Raw genomic sequence first — 13,454 nt, 5'->3', positions numbered from 1 at the left:
TTAAAAAATAAACCACAAGTAGAAACTATTCCCACAGAAGCATTCATGAATGTATTTCAAAATAGAAATATAAGAAAAATTACCTATAAGCAGTGCTTCTCAACCAGGGGTCATTTTGTCCCCAAGACAAATTCAGCAATGTCTGAAGTCCTCTTTTGCTGTCATACTAAGGGACAGAGGGTTGCTGGCATCTAGTAGGTAGAAGCCACATACTCTGCTAAACATCTCACATTGCACAAGACTGTCTCCCACAATAAAGAATTACCTGGCCCAAAATGTCAACAGTGCCAAGAATGAGAAACCACAGCTAGGAGGCATTAAAATATAAAGATATTGTTTCCTTATAATCATTACCTTAAAATTAATCAAACTGAATGATTCTACTGGCAAAACTGATTATTAGAACTCTAAACAATTTTCTTTTTGAATGAAAACGTGATAATTTTGGTATTTTTCTATACAAAGAAAAGCATACTGCATCAAATATTAAGCTACAGAAACATACAAGAAAAACTGATAATATTAATTACATGAAAACATATGCAGAAAGAAGTGTTTGCAAATACATTACTGGGAAAGATTATTTCTAACTGCATTATAACTGCTAATTAAACTATATTTTGTTTCATCAATATTAATTGTAATAAATATAAAATCTAGTACATAAAATTAGTATTCTATACTAATACCTTGCTTAAATTCATATTTCAATAAATTATGATTAGAGAAATATCTAATTGGATTATTTGAAAATATTTTCCATTGTGCATTTTAAAAACAATTCATCTAATTATATGGTTCCACAGGACTAGGCCTGTGAATAAGTCAATTTACTTTTTGTCAAATACCTTAAGGAAAAAATATTTAAAAGCCTGAATAGGCTTTTCCAAGATAAGCTTTGGAGCTATGACCATATTTGCATTTCCTGTCCTTTTAGAAGAAACATTTTAATATGCTGAGACAGAGAAGAGTTTTCTGCAGTTTTGTAAAGGAAAGAATCATTGTGGCTATTGTAAAAGATTAAAAGATGAACCACTAAGAGTTGTTATACCAAACAAACGTACAAGGTATTTCCTTCCTACATTAGAAAAGGTAACAATAAACTTTTCATTACCTTCACATTTGGCTTCTTTGTTGAAACTCCTCTGTACCAACCTAAAACAAAGCACAAGAGGATATTAAAATCACAATGTCATGTTCAGTAAGAGACACAATAGTATTTTTTGAAAAAAACAGATAAATGCACATCTTTCCTTAAATCACCCATTGTGGCTTTATTAGGATCTAGAGTTGTCATAGTAGCTTACTCCAAAAGGAACAGTCATAGGGTGAATAAAACATTTCTAATTTTCATTACAAGGCATAACAAGCCCTTTCAACTGAGTAAAATGCAATTAGAAAAGACCTCAGAGGACATGTAATTCAAAAGCACAAAAATTCCTACATAAAGGTGTTGGGGCGGAGAAATGCTAAAATTGTATGACTTTTTTCAAGGCAGATAGGGAGTATAGCCCAGACTTTCTGTTTCACGGTCTCATCCAATCTCCCATGCAGTATACTACACTACTCTCACTTATTTGCCTTCCAGCTGCTAAAGTCAACATCCTTGCTAGTGCAGATCACCTTCTTTCTTTATTTCCTTTCAGCATTCACATTCAGCAATACTAATAAAAGTTTCAATTATACAATAAAAAACAATTTTCAGAGAAAGAAAATTTTACTGCCAACTTTTCTCAATTTCAATGTATTATTTTCAGAGCTTTGCTATAGTTTCTTTATTTGGGTTTAAAAGGAAGCAGTTCCAATGGGTAGGAGAGGAAGCCAAGAGTTCCTTTAAAGAAGGAAGATAAAGAAGAGATTGCTGATGATAGCTAAATTAATTGAGAGGTTATCACTGACAGTTTGTCCCACATATTAACTTTTAAAATAACAAAGCTATGAAAAAAATCAACTTTTTTCACCTGAAAACATAACAAACAACAAAAGAGATGAGCCTTGCTCCTATTTAGAACAATAGCTGAAAAAATAAATTTCATGAACTCATTTTATACCTTGCGTCTCAGTTTCTCCTTTTTGAAAAATGATGATAACTTACCAATGTGACATTTTACAGTATTTTAAGAAACATAACAGAAAATGACATCAAGAGGTATGGCAGAGTAAGTCTCTTCAAAGAGCCTCTCCTCAAAAGCAATGAGAACACTATAAAGCTAAAGTAATCAAGACAGTATGATATTGGTGAAAGATTAGGCAACTAGAGAACTTAACAGAGAATCCAGAAATAGACCCACATAAATACAATCAACTGATATTTGACAAAGGAGCAAAAGTAGTAAAATGGACAAAAAAGAGTTTTCAACAAATGGTGCTGGAACAACTGGACATCCATATGCAAAAAAATGAATCTATGCACAGATATTACTCTAGTCACAAAAATAAACTCAAAATGGATCATAGACCTTAACGTAAAATGCAAAACTACAAAACTCCAACAAGATAACATAGGAGAAAATCTAAGTAATCTTGAGTACAGCAATGACTTTTTAACTACAACACCAAAAGCATGATCCATGGAAGAAATAATTGATACACAGAGCTTCATTAAAATTAAAAACTCCTCTGTGAAAGGCAATTGTTAAGAAAATAAAATGACAAGCCACAAACTGGGAGAAAATATTTACAAAACACCTATCTGATAAAGGAATGTTATCCAAAATACACAAAGAACTCTTAAAACTCAACAAGAAAATAAACAGCCCGGCCAGGTGCAGTGGCTCACACTTGTAATCCCAGCACTTTGGGAGGCTGAGGTGGGCAGATCATGAGGTTAGGAGTTTGAGACCAGCCTGACCAACATGGTGAAACCCCATCTCTACTAAAAATACAAAAATTAGCCAGGCATGGTGGCATGCGCTTGTAATCCCAGCTACTCAGCAGGTTGAGGCAGGAGAATCACTTGAACCCAGGAGGTGGAGGTTGCGGTGAGCTGAGATGGTGTCATTGTACTCCAGCCTGGGTGACAGAGTGAGACTCCACCTAAAAAAAAAAAAAAAAAAAAAAAAGAGGCCAGGCGCAGGTGGATACCAGCCTGAGCAACATGGTGAAACCCCATCTCTACTAAAAATACAAAAAAAAGTAGCCGGGCATAGTGGTGCATGCCTGTAATCCCAACTACTCAGGAGGCTAAGGCAGGAGTATCACTTGAACCTAAGAGGCTGAGATTGCAGTGAGCAGAGATCACACCAGTGCACTCCAGCCTAGGCAACAGAATGAGATTCCGTTTCAAAAAGAAAAAGAAAAAAGAAAGAAAGAAAGAAAAGAAAAGAGCCCAATTAAAAAATAAGCAAAACATCTAAACAGACACTTCACCAAAGATACAGGATGACAAATAAGAATATGAGAAGATGCTCAACATCACTGTGTGATTAAGCAATTGCAAATGAAAACAACAATGAGATACCACTGCATGCCTTATCACAATGGCCAAAATCCAGAACACTGACCCAAACCAAATGCTGGTGAAGACATAAAGCAAAAGGAACTCTCTCATTCACTGTTGATGGAAATCCAAAATGGTACAAGGCACTCTGGAAGACAGTTTGGCAGTTTCTAACAAAACTAAACATATTGTTACCATATGATTGAGCAATCCATTCCTTATATTTACTCAAATGAGTTGAAAACTTACATCCACACAAAAAAACTACAAATTGATGTTTACAGCAGCTTTATCATACTTTCTGCCAAAACTCAAAAGCATCTAAGACGTCATTCTTCAGCAGATGAGTGAATAAATCAACTGTGGCACATCCATTCAATGGAATGTTATTCAGAGACAAAAAGAAATGAGCTAACAAGCCATGAGAAGACACTGAAGGAATCTTAAACGCATACTATGGATACATTTAACACCATATAATGATAACGCAAATGTGACACCATGCTCTCTTGTAGTCAACTCTCCTCCCCATCCTCTTCCCCCAGCCCTGACAACCACTAAGTAGTTTCAAAACCACATTATCATTTCTAAGGGATGCCACCATTATAAGGTGCGCATGAGAATTCTGCTCAGTGAACTTCAGCCATCACCTTTTCTTAAACCCGAAACTCTGCTACAAGCTTTGCCAAATTTATCCATTCCATGACTAAGAAGAATTGAAGACAGTAAGGAAAAGAGAAAAGGAAGAACAACTCATTATTTTTGTTTCTCACATAAGAAATAAAAAAGTTCATAAGCTCTCAAAGAAACAACTAAAATATCTCCCAAATCATTATGAATCAACAGGAAATATATGCTTTTCATGAACCAGTACAATGAAGTATTTTCCAAATGTCAATCTACCTACTGTCCAAGAACTCTGGACAATCTACCTCTGCAATTATATTCTCCCCTTTCATTTTCATCATTAATATCTTGACTTTCCAAAATTTCAGAATACTAGCAAAGAAAGTGAAACTCCCCTTGATGTTCAGATTGTCTGAGTCTTCATCAATTTCAATGTCATCATATGCATTTAACCGAAGAACACATCAGAGTCTCATTTGGTGAGTAAAACATCTGCTGGTTTGATTACTACTAGGAACTTAAGGTTAAGGCAAAGTTTTATACTCTAACATTTTCAGATATAAATTTTTGTAGAAATTAAAGAAAGGAAGGCATTCTCACAACACTCAAGTTTATAAAGATTTATGTCTAACTTTAAGTCAGAAAAATATAATTGAATTCTATAAAATGCTAAACAAGTATTGCCTCCAAAAGTTCTCTATTGGTCTTCTATCCCTTCTACCTATAAATACCAGCTCTTCCCTTCCTCAGTAACTTGCTGCAACTCTCTAACTTCTAAGCTAGGGGCATGTTACTCACAGCATGATTGCAAGAAACACAGACTTTTTCCACTTTACCCAAATGTATGGAAATGAAAGAATTACTGGAAACGGTTTGGGTATTAACTTCACATTCCAAAAGAAAAGTTTAAGTTTTTGAGCCTCAGTTACTCCTCTGCTCTAAACTCTCCAAAAGCATCCCAGATCAAAATAAAATCCAAACCCTTTATTAGAGCCTCTGCCGATCTCAACGTCCACCACTCTCTCTGCTTCTCCCCATCCCATCCATCCACTGCAACCATAATAGTCTCTCTGCAATTCCTTCAACTTACTAAGCTGGCTCCCGCCTCAGCACCTTTATACTTTTTGCATCATATTTCTGGACTATTCTTCCCCTCCCCAAACCCCTTCTACCCAGAATATCTCAGGATTGCTTCCTCATTTCCATCTGTTCTCTGCCCAAATGTTATCTTCTCAGAAAGGCCATCCTCAATCATCCTATTTAAATAAACAAGAGAGAAGTTTCCCCCCATCTCCCCACTAATATGGTCTGGCTCTCTGTCCCCATCCAAGTATCATCTTGAATTGTAATCTCAAGTCTAACCCCCACATGCTGGGGGAGGGACCCAGTGTGAGGTAACTGAATCTGGGGGCGGTTACTCCCATGGTGTTCTCATGACAGTGAGTTCCCATGAGATCTGAAGGTTTTATAAGGAGCTTTCTCCCCTTTGCTCAGCACTTCTCTCACTTGCTGCCATATGAAGAAGGACGTGTTTGCTTCCCCTTCCACCATGATTATAAGTTTCCTGAGGCCTCCCCAGCCATGCAGAACTGAGTCAATTAAACCTCTTTTCTTTATAAATTACCCAGTCCTGGGTATTTCTTCATAGCAGCATGAGAACAGACTAATACACTAAATTCATACTGCAGAGTGTAGGGTGCTGCTATAAGGATAACCAAAAATGTGGAAGCAACTTTGGAACTGGATAACAGGCAGAGGCTGGAACAGTTTGGAGGGCTCAGAAGAAGACAGGAAAATGTGGAAAGGTCTGGAACTTCCTAGAGACTGAGGGCTCAGAAGACAGAAAGATGTGGGAAAGTTTGAAACTTCTGAGAGACTTGTTGAATGATTTTGACCAAAATGCTGATAGTGATATTGACAATGAAGTCCAGGCTGAGGTGGTCTCAGATAGAGATGAGGAACTTGTTGGGAATTGGAATAAAGGTGGCTCTTGCTATAGTTTAGCAAAGAGACTGGTGGCATTTTGCCCCTGCCCTAGAGATCTATGAAACTTTGAACTTGAGAGAGATGATTTAGGGTATCTGGCCGAAGAAATTTCTAAAGAGCAAAGCATTTTCAAGAGTGTAACTTAGCATAAAAGTTTGGAAAATCTGATGTGGTAGAAAAGAAAAATCCATTTTCGGGGGAGAAATTCAAGCCTGCTGCAGAAATTTGCAACGTAATGGGAAGCCAAATGTTAATCACCAAGACAATGAGGAAAACGTCTCCAGGGCATGTCAGAGACCTTCATGGCAGCCCCTTTCATCACAGTCCCAGAGGCCTAGGAGGGAAAAATGGTTTCCTGGGCAAGGTCCAGGGCCCCACTGCTGTGTGCAGCCTGAGGACTTGGTGCCCTGTGTCCCAGCTGCTTCAGCTCCAGCCATGACTAAAGGTACACCTCAGGTCATTGCTCCAGAAGGTGAAAGTTACAGCTCAGGCCACTGCTTCAGAGGGTGGAAGCTCTATGCCTTGGCAGCTTCTATGTGGTATTGGCCCTCTGGGTATGTAGAAGACAAGAATTGAGGTTTAGGAACCTCCGCCTAGATTTCAGAAGATGCATGAAAATGCCTGGGAGTCCAGGCAGAAGTCTGCTGCAGGGGCAGAGCCTTCATGGAGAACCTCTGCTAGGGCAGTGCAGAAGGGAAAGATGGAGTAAGAGTCTCCACACGGAGTCCCCACTGGGGCACTGCCTAGTGGAGCTGTCAGAAGACAGCCACCATCCTCCACAATGGGATCCCTGGGAATTAGAAGTGACAGATCCCTCTCAGAATCTAAGGCTCTGTTCTGTTTTGCATTGTGTTATCTGATGTTTTTTACTTTTGGGTGTATCAGAAATTACTTCACATTATGAGAGAACTTTGGGGTGTGATAACCAAAATATACTTTGGGAGGAAATATATTTTTAGCAATGGCTACTGCAGTTATGGGGGGATACTTGGCTCTTTGCATGTTTGGATAAGAGAAGCAAGCTCTTGGCAACCTGGAAGGAATGAAGATATCCCTCTCCCACAACTGAGAGAGATAAGATCTCATGGGGTTGGGTTAATCACAGAATGAGCTGATTGGCTTTGGGTTGCTTTGCAATGAAATGCACAGTAAAATCATTGCACTGTCTTGTTCCATAATGTTTTTCTTTTGGGGATCCAGAATCTGCTACAAAAATGGAACCCTTAATTTTGGGTTTTGTTAATCTGTTTTGCCTTCCAGTTGTGCCTGCTTATTAGTCCCTAAAAACTGCATACTTTAAAGAGAAACCTAAAAACTGGCGAATAAAAAAAATCTTACAAGTACTGGATCTTCTTCTGTCTGTGTGTTTATATGTGTTGTATGTGTGATATGAGGCTTTAATAGAGGCTGCCCTAAGGAATTTTGTCATCCATGAACAATTGTTGTCTTGTTTTGATCCTATTAAAAAGATGTTTTATAGTCAGCTATATAACTTTGACAGGTGCTCTTGAATGGAGGTGTCTGGTAAGTTTGAAGACTGTGATTTTGATTAATTGGTTTAAAGGTAATAAGCACTTAAATATTTTGTCAGAAAAGTAAAAAGTGCAATGCCTTTTAGTTCATGTGACTTAAGTAATCTTTGGGAAATAAAAACAGTTTTGCATGCAAGATGTGTAAAGAAAGTGATATGTGATTTGGTAAAAGATTATAAAAAGGCATGTGAATGTGAGGTAGTTTTGCCTAGATTAAAGGGTTAAATGATTGTTTTAAGTTAGATAGGATATAGCTGAAGATTTGTGCAAGTTGTGAAACATTTGTGAAAAATTAATCTTGTAAAAAAAGTCTGTGTGTGAACAATGGAATAAACGTACAACAGGGTTTTCTCAGAGCACTAACCTGCCTTCTGTAACAAAAATTTGTAAACAGTTATAAAAAAGGTTTATGAGAATCTACCTTATGGTCAAAGTGATTAAGATTGAATAGAATTGTCTATAAGGTTTTAAGAATTGGGTGTGACATTAATAGTACACTAATGCAAGGGTGAAATACAGCTTTCTGTCTTGAACGAGATTTTCATGTTACATTAAAAAATAATGAAGGGGTCGGGAGCGTTGGGTCACACCTGTAATCACAGCACTTTGGGAGGCCGAGGCAGGCGGATCATGAGGTCAGGAGATAGAGAACATCCTGTGAATGGTGAAACCCCGTCTCTACTAAAAATACAAAAAATCAGCCAGGTGTGGTGGCGGGCACCTATAGTTCCAGTTACTCAGGAGGCTGAGTCAGGAGAATGGCGTGAACCCGGAAGGCAGAGCGTGCAGTGAGCCGAGATAGTGCCACTGCACTCCAGCCTGGGTGACAGAGCAAGACTCCGTCTCAAAAAAAATAAAAAATAAAAAATAATGAAGGATTTTTGTTTGCTCCTTTTGAATAACTACAGGAAAAAGAAGAGAAAGAAAAAAGACACTTTGGAAAGCTAAGTCTTCCCTCTTAGTTTCTGCCTTTTTTAAATGTTTGAGTTATCATTTTGGCTAAATTAATGACTTATAGTGACATGGAACTCTATTTTATAATATGAAGTGTCTTAAAACTTTGATATTTGACAAACTTTCCAAAATCAAATTATAAAGTATGACTTTCTCTGACTTAATGTTTTAGCTATTAGGTCACCTAAGGTCCAAAAATGACATATTCGGCTTATTTGGTATACAAACCATACAGAAAGCACTGTCAAATAAGGAATGGTGTTTGGCTTTCTTGGGGATACATTTGTGTTAATGTTATTAGTATGTGTCCCAAAATTATGAAAAACTCCTATAAGCCTGATATGACTTAGCATGTGTTATTAATAATTATAATTGTTATGTAAAATTGTTGAATGCCACAGAAGTAACTAAAACTCCTAGTCAAATATAGCTTTAATAGGGGCTTCCCTAAAGAATTTGGTCATCCACGAACAATTGTTTTCTTGCTTTAATTCTCTTCAAAAACAATTGTTTTCTTGTTTTGATCCCTTGAAAAAAATCTCTTCAAGGTTTATAATTAGCTATAGAACTTTGACAGGTGCTCTTGAATGTAGGTTTCTGGTAAGTTTGGAGATTGCAACATCAGAATGCAGAAAAAACTTTCAGGACTCTCCTGGAGAGCTGAAATGTTCATGAATATCAAGCAGAAGAGGAGTTAACTGCAAGGACTAAACTAAAAAGTTCAAAGTAATCTTTTTGACTTTGCTTAAAATGTTGCTGATCCTTTGTTTTGTTTTTTAGAGTCAAGAAAACTTTTCTTTTGAGCTACTTACAGTTTTTAACCATTAAGTATACTCCTGTGAATAAAATTTGGAGCATATTTGTTTCTCTCTACCTGATTTCTCCAGAATTTGCAAACTATTTGTGAGTATTCTTAATTTATGGCAATATAGTTATTTGCATAAGTGCAGTAAGAATGTTTTCTTTTGCAACAAGACACAATTGGAGAAACTGGTTATTTTACCAAGGTTTTGACTGGAATGGTGTGCTTTCCTTTAAGGAATCAAATTTGACATACAGAGCCATGAAAGCCCCATGGGAAAACCGACCTCATACCTTGCCTACACAGTCACTGTACAGGACTGACCTCTGGTAAGTAAAGAATGTCACTTTCTGAAAGGTCCAGGGGCCCCAAATAGTCTTGAGACCTCAAGAGGAGATGCGTTTACCCAATTCATAGGTATTTGAGGGTACACAAACAAATGGCTGGGCTTGGCTTTAAAAAAAATCTTATCTGAGATTTCTTATGGAACACAGTTCCATCAAAGCCTATTTAAAAAGTCTATGTGACAAATAATTATTCTTGCTACACTTTAAACAAATAATCAGGCCAAGTATAAGAATAAGGCTTATTTTTGCAAACAAATTGGTCCTATTACAATTTGTCTTTAGTAAAAATGGAAGACTAAAGAAAAAAAAATGTTTCAAGAACTACGGTATGCCTGATTAGATTCTAGTCTCATCAGTTGTTTCGAAGTTTTATCTGCATTTTAGACTAACCCTGCTTATCCTGTGAACCAACCAGTGATCTCTGACTGCTGCTCAGAAGAAAGAGAGGGATGACTAATGCAAACATATAGATCAATATTCTAATTCTGGGCACACATTGGCATCAGCTAGCAACCCCATATCAGCTTGGTTCCAACAACTGCCCAGTTCATGAAAAGCTTTCTTATTTAGTTTACTTGGGATAATTTTACTTATTTTGCTTTACTGTTGTGGAATATATTGCTGTTATACTCTTTGTATAGGAATGCATGATAAGCTTACCGAATGTTTTCTTAAAATTGAAGACTTGTTAATCCTCCAGATATCACCTTTCTTCAAACTCACAGTTATGAATGGCCCTCGACATACCAATGCTTTCTGACTGAGTTCCTCTCTAACATGAATACAAGGGACCCTGAGAGTTAGGCAGGAATATCACCGCCCCTATTCAGCCTGAAGAAGTTACAGAAGATGGATCTTCATCCCTCTACTAACCTTAGGATTAAGAGTTCCCTTGTAAAAGGGAGAAGAAAAATACGTCAGAGGTGTTTGAATAAGACCAACTCCATCTCGAATAGGGGCTAGGTAAAATAAGGCTGAGACCTACTGGGTTGCATTCCCAGGAGTTTAGGAATTCTAAGTCACAGGATGAGACAGGAAGTCAGCACAAGATACAGGTCACAAAGACCTTGCTAATAAAACAGGCTGGCCAGGCGCGGTGGCTCAAGCCTGTAATCCCAGCACTTTGGGAGGCCGAGACGGGTGGATCACGAGGTCAGGAGATTGAGACCATCCTGGCTAACACGGTGAAACCCCGTCTCTACTAAAAAATACAAAAAAAAAAACTAGCCGGGCGAGGTGGCGGGCGCCTGTAGTCCCAGCTACTCGGAGGCTGAGGCAGGAGAATGGTGTAAACCCGGGAGGCGGAGCTTGCAGTGAGCTGAGATCCGGCCACTGAACTCCAGCCTGGGTGACATAGCGAGACTCCGTCTCAAAAATAAAATAAAATAAAATAAAAATTAAAAAATAAAAATAAAAAAATAAAACAGGCTGCACTTTTCTTGTAAATCTGTTTAAGTTCCTTATAGATTCTGGATATCAGACCGCGGTCAGATGGGTAGATTGCAAAAATTTTCTCCCATTCTATAGGCTTCCTGTTCACTCTGATGATACTTTCTTTTGCTGTACAGAAGCTCTTTAGTTTAATTAGATCACATTTGTCAATTCTGGCTTTTGTTGCCATTGCTTTTGGTATTTTAGTCATGAAGTCTTTGCCCATGTCTATGTCCTGAATGGTATTGCCTAGGTTTTCTTCTAGGGTGTTTATGGTTGTAGGGCTTACGTTTAAGTCTTTAATCCGTCTTGAGCTAATTTTTGTACAAGATGTAAAGAAGGGGTCCAGTTTCTATTTTCTGCATATGGCTAGCCAGTTTTCCCAACACCATTTATTAAATAGGGAATCCTTTCTCCATTGCTTGTTTTTGTCAGGTTTGTTGAAACAACCTCATCAAAAAGTCGGCAAAGGATATGAACAGACATTTCTCAAAAGAAGACATTTACGCAGCCAACAAACATATGAAAAAAAGCTAATCATCACTGGTCATTAAAGACATGCAAATCAAAACCATAATGAGATACCATCTCATACCAGTTAGAATGGTGATCATTAAAAAGTCAGGAAACAACAGATGCTGGAGAGGATGTGGAAAAATAGGAAGACTTTTATACTGTTGGTGGGAGCATAAATTAGTTCAACCATTGTGGAAGACAGTATGGTGATTCCTCAAAGATCTAGAACCAGAAATACCATTTGACCTAGCAATCCCATTACTGAGTATATACCCAAAGGATTATAAATCATTCTACTATAAAGACACATGCATACATATGTTTATTGCAGCACTATTCACAATAGCAAAGACTTGGAATCAACTCAAATGCCCATCAATGATAAACTGGATAAAGAAAATGTGGCACACATATATACACCATAGAATACTATGCAGCCATAAAAAAGGATGCGTTCCTGCCCTTTGCAGGGACATAGATGAAGCTGGAAACCATCACTCTCAGCAAACTAATACAGGAACAGAAAACTAAACACTGCATCTTCTCACTCATAAGTGGAGATGAACAATAAGAACACATGGACATAGGGAGGGTAACATCACACACCAGGGCATGTCGGTGGGTGGAGGACTACGGGAGGGACAGCATTAGGAGAAATACCTAATGTAGATGACAGGTTGATGAGTGCAGCAAACCACCATGGCACGCATACACCTATGTAACAATTCTGCACATGTATCCCAGAACTTCAAGTATAATTTTAAAAAATAAAAACAAAAAAACAGGTTGCAGTAAAGAAGCCAGCCAAAACCCACCAAAACCAAGATGGCAATGAAAGTGACCTCTGGTTGTCCTCACTGCTCATTATATGCTAATTATAATGCATTCGCATGCTAAAAGACATGCCCACCAGTGCCATGATAGTGTACAAATGTCATGGCAATGTCAGGAAGTTATCCTATATGGTTTAAAAAGGGGAGGAACCCTCAGTTCCAGGAATTGCCCACCCCTTTCCTAGAAAATTCACGAATAATCTACCCTTGTTTAGCATATAATCAAGAAATAGCCATAAAAACAGTCAACCAGGAGGGCTGCTCTGCCTGTGGAGTAGCCATTCTTTCATTCCTCTATTTTCCTAATAAACTTCCTTTCACTTGAAAAAAATAAAAATAATATGCATTCTTATTTAGATGGTGAAATGCCCTTGCCAGTCACTCAATGCAAGTGAGGCTATACTATCCCAAAGAGCCAACAGTACCACAACAATTGGTGCTGACAGAGAAGCTACAGAACAGTGTCGGCAGTGTGAACCTAAAAGAATGAAGCCTCTATACAGATCAGGCTATGTGACAGTCAACAATCAGCAATCCTTTACAAAGATTCCAGGTGCAAACCATTCAAACCAGATCAAAAGGATCAAATGCAGTCCAACAAAAAAATACCCCTTTGACAAGAAGTTTCAAAGATTAAAGTTTTTTATTCCAAAGGTTTAACATATATTCCTCACTGATGAAAGGAAAAAATGAAAATGTATTTATATCCAATACCTGGCTAATAGCTGCAGAGGAAGTAGAGACAGGTAGAAGATAAGCACAAATTCTCTCCCATTCCATTCCATGATTTAAAGTAATTTAATAACAAACTATGGTTCTTTGTGAAGACTTGCACGAGGACCCACTTTAGATATCATTTAAGCAACCAACTGTAAATTCAAGAGCCAAAAACAAAATCCACAATCTTTTTAAAATACTGATTTTTTTCTCCCTTTGTTGAATCAATAAAAATATATGGAGTTCACCCAATTCTGGATCCCTTTTCCA

General features: G+C 37.7%; 1 protein-coding gene across 17 annotated transcripts in view; it reads right to left on the bottom strand.

Annotated features, from left to right (window-relative positions):
* Nucleotides 1-13,454, bottom strand: part of DOCK3 (dedicator of cytokinesis 3) — a 687,722-nt gene that overhangs the window by 545,700 nt on the left and 128,568 nt on the right. For all 17 annotated transcript variants that reach the window (XM_005547251.5, XM_005547256.5, XM_005547252.5 and 14 more), the window contains exon 3: nucleotides 1,115-1,155. In XM_005547251.5, coding sequence (XP_005547308.1) covers nucleotides 1,115-1,155 — 41 coding nt within the window. The remainder of the gene's footprint in view (nucleotides 1-1,114; nucleotides 1,156-13,454) is intronic.

This window comes from Macaca fascicularis, chromosome 2 (genome assembly GCF_037993035.2).
Source record: "Macaca fascicularis isolate 582-1 chromosome 2, T2T-MFA8v1.1".
In the NCBI taxonomy this organism is placed as follows: Eukaryota; Metazoa; Chordata; class Mammalia; order Primates; family Cercopithecidae; genus Macaca; species Macaca fascicularis.
The sequence above is the reverse complement of the archived record's forward strand: the minus strand, read 5'-3'. Positions and strand labels throughout refer to the sequence as shown.